General features: G+C 40.8%; 1 protein-coding gene across 21 annotated transcripts in view; it reads right to left on the reverse strand.

The window, feature by feature from the left end:
• ENOX1 (ecto-NOX disulfide-thiol exchanger 1) overlaps window positions 1-17,523 on the reverse strand; it is a 531,147-nt gene that overhangs the window by 127,043 nt on the left and 386,581 nt on the right. For all 21 annotated transcript variants that reach the window (XM_079136948.1, XM_079136943.1, XM_079136940.1 and 18 more), the window contains 2 exons: window positions 5,797-5,903; window positions 1,856-1,973 (listed from right to left, as the gene is read on the reverse strand). In XM_079136948.1, coding sequence (XP_078993074.1) covers window positions 1,856-1,973; window positions 5,797-5,903 — 225 coding nt within the window. The remainder of the gene's footprint in view (window positions 1-1,855; window positions 1,974-5,796; window positions 5,904-17,523) is intronic.

Below are 17,523 nucleotides of genomic sequence, written 5' to 3' on the forward strand. Positions count from 1 at the left end.
TGACACACAGATGCTGGGTTTATTTATCAGACAAAGGATATATGGCTTCAGAAAGTGGTGGCATGGTGCCTACTTGTATGCTAAGCTTCTGAAAGATTTACGTGTCTGGAATTTGAGGATGAAAGCTGTACTTTGCTAAGGCAGTGGTTCTCAAACTTCGGCTAACATCAATCAGGATCCCCTGCAGGGCTTAAATCACAGATTGCTGGATCTCATTTCCTCTGCCTCTAGAGTCTCTGATTCAGTAGGTCATGGGTGGGGCCTGAGAACTCACATTTCTAATACATTCCTAGAGGATGCAGATGTTACTAGACTGGGGACCGCGCTTTTGAGAAGGACTGTTTTAAGAAAATTAAAATCCCTTCCACATGGCCTGGATGCAGGAGCTTGCTCATGACCATCCTAACCACTTTGCCATCCCAATGACCTGATCTTTTTGCAATCCTGGTTTTGACTTCTAAAATATGGGCCCTGGAATGCTGATTATTTTATGTTACAGGAACCTAAAGAGCAGCAGGTTCAGGGAGAGGCTTGGCTCTACTACCTCCTTATTGGCCTTGAGTCCAGACCCTCCAAGGAAGAGAACAATTCCCTCTGGTCCTTCCCTGAGCTTTCATTAGCTAAACTCTGCAGGAAGAGAGGCTGACATCTGTCAACTCACCTGGACAGACTTGTGTCATACTCCACTGCTTCTATTTGGTTCTAGTCAACATCACAAAGAGAACCATTTAAAATTCATTGTCCCAGGCCACTGTGTTTCTCCAAGCCCACTGAGTACCCCTAGAAACAAATTGCTATTCCTCTAAAAACTGTTTATATTCCCCATCCTGCCCCTCTATGGAAAAGGGGTATGCAAGCTTCTGAGCTGTTGGGGGTGGTTACACACGTGATTGCCACCGTGTGTCAGAAGTTTGTGTCTCTTTTTCTCCTGCTTGGTCTGTTTACTTTCAGTTCATTTCAGTGAACTATCAGAGGGTGAAGGAAAGCCTTTTGCTTCTACGCTTCTACTGACAAATTAGCAAAGATCCTCCTTCTAGTCTCCTGCAATCTTTCTGTTAAGAAGCCTGAGACAGGTGTGTGCTTTATTCACTGGTACCTACAAGGAGACAAAGCAAATCTATACCATCTCTCTAATTTTCTTCTCTGCTAATGGTGGCAACTGTGGGTCTTCTCAGATCCTTTAGATAACACCCTTCTCCTCAGACAAGCTGTCTCCTTTGGTGTCTCAGGTTTGAATGAGCATTTTACTTGCCTGCTCTTACAATATCAAAGAATTTATATACAATTCGAGGAGAGAGTTTTAATCAGCATCTTAGATTAGACAGAACATACAAAGCAAGGCTCTCTCCAAGTTTCTCCTAAGGAGTGACGCCCCTCGCTTGGTACCAAATGGGGCCATCCTTGATTACAGGTTAGGTGAACTAAAATTTATTGGGGGAAAAAGTCTAATTTTCCAGCATGTTGGCTCAGAGGCTAAAGAGAGTCTTTCGGGATTAAACAATTCCCAAGTAACAAGTACACTGACTGAAACCAAATTTTATCTGTATTTCAGCTTCAGCTGTGGCTGCCACCCTCTGGAAAAGGATTTTTATGGGAACAGGCAAATATCCCTGAAAAAAAAAAGTAATAATGGCCCCAGATCTACATATGGAGAAATAGATATAGTAACTTAAATCACTCTGTTCCTAAGAAGGAATTTAAAGTTTTATTAATAAAAGGGAGAGTCAGTCAAATACGCAAGTTTAGTGTAACTCAAAAGTGAGTTATAAGGCCATTTCCCAGTACTTATTCCCCATGTGCAGATTTGGACGCTCATGATGGTACCCTGTGGGTATGTGGTGGTGATCAGCATTACCTGACTCGTCGACTCTCATTTTTTTAGTAGGGCTGTCACAATTCTCATCATCAGACATTTCCATTTCTTCTTCACGGCGGATGCCCATGAGCTGCTCACTTTGAGCGTTCCGGAGCTCCTGAAAGCAGAAGATACAGGACTGTCAGAGTCATGGACACAGCCGTCCTACCTCTTCCCAATGGTCTTTGGGTTTATTAGGACTGACATATCAATGTTTAGAATCTGAAGCTTGGACCCAAACATCATTCCACCTCATCCGCAATGAAGTTCTAAGGGGGTTAGGGTAAAAGAAAGGTTAAAAGCTTTGGTGTCAGAATTGAGATTAAATCCCTGCTCGCCAATGCCTAGATAAAGGCCCTTTGGTAAATTTTTAAATCTCTCTTCAGTCTCTAGTTCATCATTTGTTAGAAAGGGAGCAGGATTAATAACCTAGAAGGGCTCTGGCAAAGTTTACATAGAAATTCCTATTACTCAGCTGACTCAGCTACTGGTAAGGAACATGAGCAACAGAAGTTTAAGAAGAGCCTAGTCTACTACTGGCCCATGGTGTAACTCTAGGAACATTTCTTCTTATTATCATAGCCTCAATTTGTTTCCTGGAATAATGTGATGCTAAGGGTTTTGAGGATGAAATGAGGAAATGCATGTTAGAGGCTTAGCATCACTCTAGACACCTTGTATGCTAAGCTGATGATACTGACCACGGCTATTTTCACACGAACATAGCGCTTTGCATGTATGTATGTGCCTGTGTGTGATCACACATGCACACTCACAACATTCAGTTTAAAATTCAAAAGATGGTAGGAAACAAAATAAAAGCAGATGTTTCTCATTCTGGGTTTCACATTATCATGTTGGGGCTATGGTTTCTGTGGTGATGGCTGGTTGCTTCAGCATCACTTTTAGAGCCAGAGAGCCTACTTTCTCTACTAATGAGGGGGGTGGCTGCAATCACGTCATTCAATTTCTTTGAGCCTTTGTTCACTCATCCATAAGCAGGGGATAATAATAATACAAGACTGTTTGAATGCAATTGTATACATGAAAACTCATTGTATAAAGAATTACACATTAAATTTTTTACTACTATGCCTAAAATCAAGCCACTGTAATTATTTGCTTTGAATAATGATATCATTATTTTTTCCAAGCTGCATATTATATATTGTGACTCCTCATTCATTCTGTTCTCTTACATGTATTGTCCTCAGAAAGTCTTAATAGGGAAAAGTCTCCATTATTCTATTTTCCTCCTTTAAACTGGAGTCTCAATAAAAGCAAAATTGTTAAAACAACAAATTAAATTACTACACCTAATTTATTAGTGGCATGACTTTAAACATCATTCTGTTGCCCATCACCCCAGGTGGTTGGTTCTCTCAATTTTCTGTTCTCTTTAGCTCTTAGAATTCAACTACACATGAGGGAAAGGAAATTATTGCTAACAGTATTTGGTCACTTCTGCACCCTGGGAATCACCCTTGCAGAGGACAGGGAAGAGGGAAGGCAGAGAGGCAAGGTCCAGGGAGGGCCATCACAATGCTGCCCTGAGAGGCCCTGGGATGACAGAAAGCACCTCCTTATGGGACCATGCCACCTAGAAGAAAGAAGTGCCAATTCTGCTTTAAATAACATCATCAGGTCTTGGAGGCAGTGTCCCTATGATTAGTGGGGATATATTTAGGTAGTGGACAGTTAATTTTTCTATTGACAAAGAGTCCAATTCCCAGAAGCATGGTTTAAAAATACTTGAAACAGAAAAAAAAAAAAAAAAAGTCAGGTGGAAAGAATAATGAGGTTGAAAGGGTCTATTGTTCAGTCCCTACAATTAATGACAAACTGTCACACAACAGCTGTTTTTGTGGGGAAGGGTGGCAGAATGGGAAAACACTGGGGGTTGGTGCTGAGGGTGTTTCCACAGGGTGCCTCTGGTTCAGCAGTAAATCACTAGTACACTCTAATAAATCCGTAGAGGTGCTGCAGATAATTAACAGATGCTGTACATACATGCGAATGTGGAAAAAAATCAAGCCAATTATCAAGCTTATATGCAACTGAGAAATCATCCACAATGTCAAATTACCAAGTGGTATTTAATCAATTAAGCGACATGTAGGAGAGAAAATCAAAGGTAATTTAGAGTTCCATGTCTTAATGTCTACCTAAAGAGGTGGCAGAATGGCAGGAGGCACAAAGACCCTTTACAGGTAGACTTTTTGGACTGCATTCCACCTGTCCCTCTGGAACATACATTTCCACGCCCCAGGACCAAGCAAAACAAGTAGACTTCTTAGACCAGGGCTGGAAGTCCTGTATGTCCTGCTCTGGATGGCCCTGTTCTGCAGAAGGCAAAGATAAGGAATGGTCATGGGTAGAGTCAGACATGGCAGGAGGAATGATTTAGACCAATATCTCTATCTGCTGACCTCACATGCCAATGACAGCCTTTTCATGCCCAACTTTATTCAGCATCATGCCACCTGCCTTTCTCTTATCATTTCTTTTAATCACATTTGGCTTTTATGTGAAGAAAAAAAATTTACATACTGATCAATCCCAAATCTGAATCATAGTTTATAGACTCCAATTCTGTGTTTTTATCATCCTCAGTGTTTATAATGCATCAAAAATAGAGGACTCCTTTTCCCACCTGAAAATAACCCTTGACTTGGGTCTTAATTCAGTTTCGGGGAGAACATCAGGTAAGTGCTTTCATTTTGGGGACCCTGAAAAATTTAAGAGAAATCCCATCTCCTCCTTGCTCATAATCCTGAATAGAGGAACGGGACTGTATCAGTCACCAACCACCTTCTTAGGCACTAGTGAACAAAATTTTTAAATGCCCTTAACAATAAATTGCACTAGCATTTTAAGCGTCCCATTATTGTGAAGTCATTCAGTATTCACTATAATAATGGTGATAATAAAGAATTCATTTGGTATTCATGTGGATGCTACATCCAGTGCCATTGGTATTCAACTGTAATTTAACATTAGTTAATGGGCACTTAAAATGCTACCCAGATGATTGATATCACAATACTTTGTGGTTCCTCAAACTCTTTATAAAACACTTATTGTACAAGTGTGAGCCAAGATCATTAAATAAATACACCTTACCTTCTATAAGTTTGTGATTTTTGAAAGAGGGGAGTATCATTTAGAGAACTTTAATATTAACATGCTAGAGATGAAGAGGCATCCAAATGAAAAACATTCTCTCACTTACAAGAAAAAAAAAAAAAAAAGAAGCAACAAAAGACAGTATACTTACTTTGAAATTACAGGTTCAAAGCGTACACTACACTGTGGAGTTAAAAATAACAGCTGGATGACCAATGACTAATGAGACATTTCAGTCTGTCTAGGTGGTCACAAAGGTCAAAGTTGTAGGTTCCTTCCTGGAGGTAGATACTCACACTTCACACCTGCACTGATGCTGAAGGGCAGACTTCACACCCTTGTGATGTTTGCTCTGGGGAGATGTGTGATAGTCCCTGATGGTTCGCACAGGGGACTCACACTGCTTGTGATGAGAAGACATGGATGGAGAGGCATACTTGCCATTTCTAGCCCAAACAGCAAACTGTCATCTTGAAGAACACTGGAAAAAAATCTGTACTTTTAAAAACTAGTTTCCTATTGTTAAGTTGCACTGTTCTTCAGACTAGTTCATTAGGCAAAGTATCTTGGCTTACTTCTGAGCTCTGTACTATGAATGGAAAAGATTCTTTTCTCCCTTTTCAGGGGAGAAGAGTGTTCTAAGGTTTAAGTCAGTTGCTCTTCTTGGGGAAGGAACACTTCTGAGCTGACAACAAGACAGGACAACAGCAGGAGGACTGCCCACTGTAACAAAAACTGTAGTGGCTGCAGCCACACTACTCTCTGCCAATCCAGCTGTGTGATGGTGGTTAAAAAGTAATAATAAAATCACCAACCTCAGAATGCTTTCGCCAAATGTCTATGTTCTTGCGCTGAGCTTTCGAGAAATGGTCCCAAGCTTTTTGTCTGGTGGAAGCGTTGAAAACGGCCACAATCTGCTCAACTTTGGTGAACAAGGAAGTCAAACAAGACAAGTAATTTATGTTGTGATCACTATAGGGAAGCAAAGCAAAGACACTAGGAGTCTATGGATGATGTCACAGTAGTTACAACATCATCAATAGCCATCCAATTTGTGCCTTTTTGTACTTACATTTTAGCAATGTTGGGGATGTCTCCCTTCAAGTCTGTCTCCATAACTTTAGGTTAAAACAAATTCCAAATATGACTGGCAAAAGGTCATGGGGATCTACTTTCAGGCGTTCTTTGGCTCTTGTTTAAAATGTGATTTAGCAAATCTATATACCTAGGTCTATAGGTATATAGACTCTGGTACTGGCATACAAATAAAGATAAGTAACGCCTGATTAGGAGCTTAGAAGTGAAGCCAGGGTGGAGTGACTGAATGAGAAGAGCCAAACATACATCATTTCCTCTTTTGGTCCCATCTTAAGGATTCCATTGCAGCCCTCTGAAGACATTACCGTGTCCAGGTTCCAAGGTGGGACAATGAATAGTCGTGTCACGGCTTTCCTCAACCACAGGGACTATTTTCCTCCTTGTTCTCGTTTCTCCCCACACTGCATCCACTGCAGCCAGCCCTCCATCCCTCTGGCTGCCACAGGAGCCATTGCCTCCACGTTAAGAGAGACCAAGGCTCACCCAACTAGCAGCACTACCATGCAAGTCTAATTTCAACACCATATGGTGCCCTCCATAGTTCTTCATCATGATCATATACTATTATTCCATTATCATGTTAATAAGGCTCCCCACAATCTGGCTCTCAAACCTCTTGACGTTCTAATTGTATTACCTTGACTTCATCTGGCACTTGTGTTGCTTCCAGGCATGGTGCTATTGGAATGATACATGTGGAGGGGTTGTGAAGAGAATTATGTGTAGGAGGAGATGGAGCTTTGTAGTGGGTGTTGGGGGTGGGGCCAAACAACTAGAGCCACAATACTGCTTAAATAGGTATTAATCTAGTAAGCATGGGACTAAGGAAACCAGAGTACTGAACTAATCACATGATTAAATCAGAACTTCTAAATATTTAGTTAGAAAGGCACAGTTCAAACTAGGTTGTCATGGGTGCTAACATCCTATACACATAAATCTTTTATAAGTGATTCCCAAGGCTCTATTATTAAAAAAAAAAGGACATCAAAGCTGTTCCAGACCTTCTGGTGTCCAAGGAATGTCAAGAGTAAATAATAATCCTCACAGAAGCACAATACTCAATGCCTTAGTTTAAAAAATTAGCACATGAAATAAACAGAGAAGGAAATAAACACCCCTGACACTGTGAATATCTTACAATGCCAATAACTACTTCGAAAATGTATGGGTAATTTTCATGGGGCATGTTCACGTTTATTGTTTTCTACTTAAGGAGAATCTCGACAGCAGACCTTTTTACTTAATAAACTGTCATCATTTCACACAATGAATATGTTTCACTCAATTTTAATGTGAGAATTTGTCACAGACTGGGCTTACACATGTCCCCAAGCTCATCTGGCTTCCTTCCCAAACCTTACCTGGAGGAACTGGCACTGCCAGATGAGCTGCTCTAAGTTCAGACCTTCACCTGACCACCATCCAGTGTGCAGCATGGCTGGTGGGCAAGAGAACCCACTCAGCTGGACTACCTGGACCTTCTGTTTGCTTTGTCTGCATGCAGGCTGGGGACATTGGGGATCTCAGCTGCCTTTTGTAGGGGCAACAGTTGCAGCAGTCAACTGGGATGAGATCATCTGGCAGGGGTTGATCATGAGATTACTAAAGAGTAATGGGCTCCACTGATTTAACAGCAGAATTCTTTGACTGGCATCATTTAGAAGAGGAAGAAATGTGGTGTCCTGACAGTGGAATTGGAGCAGGAGGAGCAACAAAGGTTGAGGTTGATTATTTCGGTGGTAGATAGTCAAAATTCTGCTATTAGTCAGGGAAGGTTCTTAATAAAGAAGATGCAACTGGGTGCAGTGGATGTCTCAATTAAAACACATGCCTATAATCCCAGCAGCTCAGGAGGCATAGGTAGGAGGATTGTGAGTTCAAAACCAGCCTGAGTAATTTAGCAAGGCCCTAAGCAACTTAGCGAGGCCCTGTCTCAAAATAAAATATTTTTTTAAATAGCTGAGGATGAGGATGTGGTCCATGGTTAAGCACCCCTGGGTTCAATCCCTGTTACAAAAAAACAAAACAAAACAAAACATACACACACACACACACACACACACACACACACACAGTAGAGAGAAAAAAATATAAATTGTTAAAAATGTGTGTGGTAAGTGTGGGGGAGGTGAAGGCAAGAGAAAGTAATAATGCACACAGAGGAGTACTTACGAAAAAGGCCCTGTGAGTTCAAGCTGCACAGGTTTAAGGTAAAAACAGACCAATTCAAGCATGTAGGTACATAGTGATGTCTCAATTAAAACACGATTACCCATTTATGTGTCATATACATCTTGCGTACATAATCTGGAAGTAGTTTTATGCAATATTTTAGACAATTATGTGCATGAAATAAAGTTTCATTGTGTGGAATTTTGCACTTGTAGTGTCATGTTAGCATTCAAAAGTTTTGGGTTTCAGAGCATTTTGGATTCCAAATTTTCAGATTAGGGATGCTCAACCTGTTCTGTATTTCTCTGGTTTGCTGGAAGTTGACCGACTGACGTACTATTTTGCAACATCAACTCAGATCTGGTAGAATTATAAAGGAATCTTGGCATACAAAGGTAGTGAGGATAATGGGAAATTCCCTGGATCTCCATAGGCATAGGATTTGGTTCTCAGGTTTGTTAGTGAAGTAATTCACTGCATATAAAGTCCTTGTTTTAAAATTCAGTCTCACTATTGCTACTTTTTCTACAATAACAGAAAAAAATAAGAAAAAAGAAGGGATTTATGTTGAACCTAATAGTAGTAATCATTATACTTTTTATTTCCCTAAATAAAATATTTTAATATAATAATATTATTAACAACAAATACCAGGTTTCAAAATAATATGTCAAGAGGGATCATATTTTGTAAAAACTATAAATAAAATCATGATGTAATTTCAAAAAACCCTACAAGATTACTCTAAGGCATAAGTTCTATCTATCTGTCCATCCATCCATCCATCCATCCATTCATTCAACAAACATCTGGGATCTTACCAGGTACCAGGCACGTGACTGTTAGAAACATATGATTAAGATGTAGTTCTTACCTTTGATGAGATCTTAGTCCCTGGGCAGAAAGAAAGGGAAGCAGATAATTACTCTATAAAAAAGAGGTCTGCATGACTGCTTTGGGGACATAGAGGAAAGAGAAACTAAGTAGATGGGTGCAATCAGGGATCTCTCCACTAAGGCGGCAACATTTTTGCCAGGCCATAACTAGTGACCCAATGCCTACTCAGCAGAGAGGCAGAGGTGGCCTATCTAAGGCTGGAGTTAAGAAAGGACTTCATATGAAAGCCCCTAGTAGGGATGGGGCTGATGCTAGGGGAGAACTAATCAGTAAGGACCACGCATGCTGACTGAGACTGTGAACTTAACGCTGTAGATCAGGGGAGATGCATGCCAGGAGGATTTGCTGGGGAGAAATGATGAAGGCTTGCATTAAGGCAGAGACTCTGAATGGAGGGCAGAGCAAATAGTTATTGGACAGGGAGAAGTGACAGGACAAGGGGGTTGGCTGGCTCTGGAGGAGGAAGGGAGAAGGTAGATCAGGATGACTCCAGCTTGGGAAGAACATCAGAGACCAAGAGAACAAGCACAGAAGAGGGCTGTGAAAGGTGTGGAATTTGCTTTCCGATCTGTTTGAGCTTGAGAATGCCTGAAGGCCACCCACATGGGGCTGAAATATGGATGGGGGTTCAGAAAGAAGTCAGAATTCAGAGAGATATGTCTGCAATTCTCTGGGCCATCCTCAAGTTCCGGTAATTGTATTCTTTTCAATGGGATAACTGAATGCAAAACTAAGTGTGATTTAACTTCATACTTTTCTTATGAATTTTTACACCTTTTCTTCACATAGTCACAAATCCAAAAGACAGAAAAATAAAAATGGTGCAACTCAGCATAGGTTTGAAGATGCTCTCACTGTATTTACATGGCCCAGCTTTCTTCTCTCCTTTCTGCAGAGTGAACCTAAACCAGCCATTTGTCTTGCAAATGAAAGTGCATGGGTACACACAAAGACTCTGGAAGAGTGCTTGGATCAGCATGAATTTATCATCATTAGGGGAAAACCACCCCAAACCGTATGCCCTAATGAATGTGATTCAAAGACATATTTTTAAACCCATATATCAGGAAGACCGCTACTGTTGATGTCACAGGAAAAGATCATACACTGTTCATTGTCAACCGCAGGGAACACCAAAGAGGAAGTCCATGAATTAAACTACAATTTACTACTTCTCTCGTATAACTCATATTGCTTGCTCTATGCACAATAAAGTCACAAGTAGTTACTGCTATCTTCAAAACTCTACTTCTCAGAAAAGAGATAAATGGCAAACCAGATGGCATTGGCATTTGTTCAAAAAAAAAAAGAGGCTTTTAGAAAGTTGTGCTATAGGCATACAAATTCAGATCACCCCTTGCCCAGTTCCTTCACCACCCTAGTGGTCTACAGAGAGGTGGCCAGAGGGCTCCACACAAGCCTGTATCAGATAAAAAGCATAAATCCTGTTCTGATTGCTGCTTATTTATTCAAGAAAGTATACTCCAAAGCTTTGAAATATTATCAACAAAAAGAGCTCTCAGTCAGAAAATTTAAATTTACCCTTCATACCTTGCAAATCTTTCCTCACAAATTCAGTTTAAGTGTTTAGCTTAAATTAGGCTGTTTGAGGAGCATAAGAAAAGCAAGTGATCAGTTCTTCAAAAGTGTGCATGAATGTCAGACTTACTGCCTTACTAGGGTCCCTAGTACACCCAGCAGGTTAAAATGAGCATTAGAGAAGGGTAAGGAGATTCTAATCACTCTGCACAGCTGTAAATCCTTACTAGACAGTGTTCATTAACTTGTGCATGTGTATGTGTAGAAACACAGCTACCCATATACCACACACACATACACATCTTAGGTACACATTACTGCACACATCTTACTTGATGGAGTAACGACTAACTCTCTTGAGAAGCACTTGCTTTTAGTCTTCTCAAGGAAGGGAAGATCAGAACAGGACATCCACTTGTGCAGATGTGCAGAAACAGAACACATTTAAAACAAGCTCCTGGGAAAGGGCAGGGCACTCAGGAAAATCTCCGATTTCTGGGCTATACAAGGTCCCTGAATTTTCAGCAGTATGCAGAGAAGCATTGGAAGTGTTCAGAGAGAAACGTTAGGATCCTCCTAAGACACAAACACAGCCCTTGCTCTTTTACCACCCTCTTCCTCACAGTCCCTGAGCCTCCTGCATCCCTTGTTCCAGCTAAATAGCTGTGAAAGAGCCTTAAATCCATTCAGTGTCCCAAATATCTGGAGCAACTGATTACATTCTTCTAGGCAGTAGGCTTGCCTTTATAAAGCACCTCAAACAAATCTTCCACGCCTAATTTTTTGTTTTGAATGCTATCTGGGCTCATGATAAGAGCCTTCACTCTGTATGGTTCAGAGGAACTTTATTTTTCTTTTAAGAGATGACATTTTTCCAAATCCTCCATGAATAGTTCAGAAGAGATTTTCAAAGGCATTTAACAAATGAAACAGTTGGCCTCCCCCACCCAAGCTTGGTATTGTTTTTAAATTCGAAAGCTGGGGTGGAATTCTTTTTCAGGGACAAGGGACAGAAGATAAGACTCTAGATGTAGCAGCTGGAACAGATGTCCCAGGCTGAGGAAATTGTGTCCCTAGATTGGAAAAATGCCCTAAAGAGATTCTGGCTCTTGGGACACCCACAAAGGCAGGACAGAGGCAAAGGAGGAACAGCATGAAGAGGAGGCCACTGTGAAAGTGACCTCCAGATGGACTCCTGCACCTTTACTTGGGTTCCTGGGCTTAAGCACAGGAACCTGCCAGTTACCTGGCCAGAAGCCCAGGAAACAGGAGCCTGGACTAGAATTCCAAGCTGAGGAGGAATAAAAGCAACGGGGTTCTGTCTTGAGATGGGTAAAAAGAGCATGTTGTGACACTGTGAATCCATTTCAGCCTTTAAGCCAGAGTCTGAAACACCAAGTTCACATGTTGTATAACTTCCTGGCTAGATGAGACCGGACATTTGATTCTTTTAGGGAATAGGTACCTACAGCAGGAAGAAAAACATGCTGATTAAATTATAACAATGGAAAGAGGACGTTTTTAGCAAATTTCCAGCAAGTAGGAAATGGTCAAATTACCCAAAAAGATGAAAAGATTAGGCAGAGACTGACTTTTAAAGACATGTATAAATCCCCATTTCAGGGAACTGTAGGGACACCTTATTAATGCACAGGCTAAAATATTTTGGAAAGTAACAAAGCAAAAATCCAAGAAATTCTAATTTCAATGGTTCTTTATGATGATGTAAAGCTTTTAAAATCCAACAAAGTCTGTCTAGTCTACCCCTATTGACTCAATGAAAGTAGTGTGTACACACACACACACACACACACACACACACACACACACGGAAAAAGGAACAAAAGGAAAAGGAAAAATCTTCTTCCCCTCACCCAATTCCTCTCACCAGTTTCTCTCGTTAAGGAAAACTGGCATTAACAGATTCTGGCAGATGCTTCTAGAGAAGCAGCTCTGTGTATTGTATATATCATGTACATTTTTCTGTTACCTTTTTTATTTACATGATGGTGCTAATATTATTCATACTGCTTTGTACCTTGTTTTTATTTACTTAACATATTTTAGCAATTATTCATATGTATATTATTATTAAGGTTGCAATGTACATCCTCAGTCACATTTTCTGATATTTTTACATAAATGTCTTCATGGAAAGTTCTCAGGAGAGGATAGATAAAAAAGAGTATCTGAAATTTTGAGACCTATTGCCAAATTGTACTCTGATGTATGACTACCAAGTGTTCTTCAGATTGTTTGCCTTTCCCTGGCCAAAAGTGGGTACTCACACTTAATTTTTGCCATTCTTAATAGATGAGAGGAAGGCACAAATTAAATGGCAACCAAATTCATGTTCCAGCAATATCTATATTTGTAGTTCCCATTTTAACTGATAGACACAAGTCCAGCTTTATCAAGCCTATCCTTTTTTTCAGTAGCTGATTCATTGTTAAGCTTGGTCTTCCAGCAGAAGGAGGAAAGACTTGGTTTCCAGATCTTTTATTCCTCAAAATAGTGACCCTGCTTCCTCTGATTAACTCTAGTAATGGTACTATGAAAATTATCCAATGGTAATAAGCTATTTGCAATTACTGGGCACAATGCTTGATGATTTCAAATAGTAGTTTCCAAAGCATGTTTCCTGAACCAACATCATCAGCATTACTTGGGATCTCACTAGAAGTGCAAATACTCAGACCTCAGACCCACTGAATTGGGAAGTGGGGGTGGGGTTTAAGGGTCTGCCTTTTACAAGCTCTCCAGGTGGTTCCAATGCACACTGACATTTGAGGACCTCTGACTTAAAACATTATCTCACCTCAACATTCCAACAACCCTCTGAAGTAGTTGCCATTATGATGCCCATTCCACTGATGAAGAAATTGAGATTCAAGGAGAGAGAGAATTACTCATCCAAGGTCATATACTCAGCAAGTGGCAAAGTAAGAAATGTAAATTACATTTGCCAAACTTCAATTCATGAATTTATGCCCACATGGGCCAAAGTCTTATGAGCACTGTGGAATGCAGTGTGCCAGATATTGTACTAGATGCTGGGGATGAAAAAAGCCAAAGATGTGGCCGGTCCTTGAGCTGTTCAAAGCTGGGGAAAAGACAGCTACATACTTGACTGGCTTGCCCCATGAGAACTACAGTAAGGGAGTTCCAAGGGAGAGTGTGGGGGGAGGCCAGAAAGGCTTAAAAACCTGTGGGCTGATACTTGTAGGTAAGTAGAATTTTCCAAGGCAAAGAAGCCAAACATTTGAGGTTGTGATGGGGCAGGAAGCCATGTTTATCTCTCTTTAAAAGTTTATTGAGGAATCTGAACCACCATGCAGATGAATCAAAGCATCTGGAAAAAGGATCTCTGCTTCTTTTGTGTCTATCAGCTGCCACCGTCTGCTCTCACTCTGTCTTCAGCTTCCTCTCCTTTGTCTAACATGCATTTTCTCTTTTGGTTGAAATATACCTTGTTGAGTTCTGAGTTTCAGCAGGGGAAACTTAAGGTGGGGTTGTGGGGCTGCTGTTGTGTGAGGAGGAGGTGGAGCTGGGAAACCACATAGGTCACGTCTGAGCCCTGTGGCTCACTGACTGTGTGACCTGAAGACAGCCTCTGTCCTGGATGGCAAGGCAAAGGGGGCTTCACTGGACAATCCCAGAGTCCTGGAGTCTCTGGGACAGGGGTCAGCACACTTTTTCTGCATGGCAACAGACAGTAATCATTTTGGGCTATGTGGGTCATATACCTGCCCTGCTACAGAAGGTGTCCACACACCTCAGCGGCTTGTTTCCTTCAATAGAAACCCACTCACTTTCTGGATACAGTTTTCTTCTCATGGAGACCCAACACATTAAGCTGAACTCCTGGAGTTTTGCAGATGCACAGACTCAAGAGCAGGTCATTTCTGCCTGGTGGTAACTTTGCCACATTTCACTTTTCCTCTAAATGTCTTGACTTTCAACCACTTTTGTGGAAAAAATAAAATTGTGAATTCTATCCCATGTAATTCAGGGACTGTTTTTCCATGATCTCCCACCCCAACAACACACATACCTCCCACCTCTTCTGAAGGTTGGCAGTGGCTTGTTTTCCAGTTCCTAGAACTGGATTCATGTCAAGGTACCAGGATTTTTGTAGCAAAGTCATATCTTTCCTGAGTTACTGTGCTTTCATAAATGACCATCTACTGACTTAAATCTTGAGGTCGAGCCTTCTGTAATTCTTCACTGTTTCAAAGTGTAAGACTTCATTTCCTCTTTCACATTTTGGTTATCATTAAAAAACATTTTTAATGCTAACATCATTATTCCACTCAGAGTTTTATTTTTGGTGAGACTGAAAGCAAGGCTACTAAAAAAGGCTCAGCTCAGTGAGGCAGGCTTCTAGCCTCCTCTACTATTGGTGAAATAGAACATTCTGAGCTCATCCTTGATTTGGGAGCTTTGGTAAAAATCATTTCCTCTGGACATTTATTCCCTGAGAACAAAGAAGTTTTTTTGTTTTGTTTTGTTTTGTTTTTGTTTTTAATGGAAATAAGGTTTCCAGCATTTAATACATTGACATATATAGCTATCAGCATGATTTTGAAAGAAATAAAAAAACCTGTCAAGTTGCTAAAGCAGTTATGGTGATTTTTCCTTCCCATGGATGAACTATAGCAATGACTTCTACAGACATGCGAAAACATTTTAGCACTTCATAAAATTCTTTTTCGACAGCAGGGGACATAGGAACCAAATTTCCCTTGGCAGAAATAAAAAATGTTTAGCTGAGATGTTTCTGAGAAGTAAATGATTTCAGAGAGCTTTTTAGGCAGAAGAAATGTGGACAAGGACACCAATCTGCCTAAAAGGGAGATTGCGGTACACAGAGGTCAGAAACCTGCACATTTCACTATAGCACTTAGCAGACGACCTGGCACTTAACCAGGTCCCAATAAATATTTGTGGAATGAATTTAATCATTCATTCAAACAGCTGAGGCTTTTACGATTTCAGTGAAGACAGATGAGGACAGAACGGAGGGGGGTGTCAGTGTGTGGCACAGCCTTCTCTGACGATAACTCTGACAGGCCTTCAGCTTCTGCAGGGTGTCAGGCACACATGCTCAGGGTCAAAATGTAGCTTCAAATTCACAGTGCAGTCCAGCAGGGGTAACTCCACAGCACAGCACAGATGGGACATGCACACAGGGGATGTCTTGTCCTCTGCTGTGTGGTCCCCTTGGGAGCTTTGGACATCACGGCGAGGCCTTGGCTGTCATGTTGCACTTAGATACTCAGACTTGTTCAAGAATCCAAGCCGTCAACAGGGTAGGGATTGTGAGATTTTGAGAACCTTGGGGGTACTCTGATCAAACCCTTTCGCCACAGAAATGAGGAAACAAGAGATTCAAGGAGCTGAGAAGACTGTCCTAAAGAGAAATGCCTAAGTAATGCGTGAGCTGGAATTAGAACCAGGAACTCTTTACACTTAGTCAAAAGTACTGTTACCATTTGCTCTTTTCAGAACCAAAGAGGAGTCTGATGCCATTTCATATCATAAGTGTATAAAAGCAAAGTTACCTGTTAGTTCTAACCTTTCCGATCTGGAAGCTGAAATAAGATTAATAATGGTACTATAAAGCTACTACTGCAAAATTCACAACTAAAGTATATTCTGTGTGTTCGACTTTAAAGAGAATGGATATTCGAGCTAAGTTAGCTAAGACCATCATGGCTCATGTTAGAAAAAATTTATAAAGCCACTTTTGAGTATTGCCTGCAGTGTTTTTGTTCTAGCCCAATTTCCAGTACCTCCTCCATTTCATCTGTGATTGCTCAACAACCACTATTTGCACTGAAGTCTTCTGTGTCTTTATATGAATTATGCCAAGCCCAGAAGTGGTGCAATGAGGTAAGAAAAGAGAATAGTATATGGCTATGTCTCTAGCAAGATCTTGCTAGAAGAAAGCAAACAAATCCGATGCACATAAAATTAGAAACCAATTGAGTTAGGTACTGAAGTAGATAGTATGGAGGGCTGCAGAGGCCGGAAGAAGAGAGATAGCTATGGGACAGGGTTCATGAAGGAAGCGTGACAGCAGGGGCCTTCAATGCTGGCTCAGGGAGAGGCGAACTATTTCAGGTAAGACAAGCAGTATAAGCCAATGTGTGAACTGGGATAGATTCAAACTAAAAAGCTTTCTCTCAGCAAAGGAAACTATGAGCAATGCGAAGAAAGAGCCTACAGAGTGGGAGAATATCTTTGCCAATCATACTTCAGATAGAGCACTAATCTCCAGAATCTATAAAGAACTCAAAAAACTCTACTCCAAGAATTCAAATAACCCAATCAACAAATGGGCTAAGGAAATGAACAGACACTTCACAGAAGATCTACAAGAAATCAACAGATATATGAAAAAATGTTCAACATCTTTAGTAATGAGAGAAATGCAAATCAAAACCACCCTAAGATTCCATCTCACCCCAATTAGAATGGCGATTATCAAGAATACAAGCAACAACAGGTGTTGGCGAGGATGTGGGGGAAAAGGTACACTCACATTGCTGGTGAGGCTGCAGCCACTCTGGAAAGCAGTGTGGAGATTCCTTAGAAAACTTGGAATGGACCCGCCATTTGACCCAGCTATCCCACTCCTTGGCCTATACCTAAAGGACTTAAAATCAGCATACTACAGAGATACAGCCACATCAATGTTCATAGCTGCTCAATTCAAATAGCCAGACTGTGGAACCAACCTAGATGCCCTTCAATTGATGAGTGGATAAAGAAACTGTGGTATATATATACAATGGAATATTACTCAGCCGTAAAGAATGATAAAATTA

Source organism: Sciurus vulgaris, assembly GCF_902686455.1.
Source record: "Sciurus vulgaris genome assembly, chromosome: 4".
NCBI classification, from domain to species: domain Eukaryota; kingdom Metazoa; phylum Chordata; class Mammalia; order Rodentia; family Sciuridae; genus Sciurus; species Sciurus vulgaris.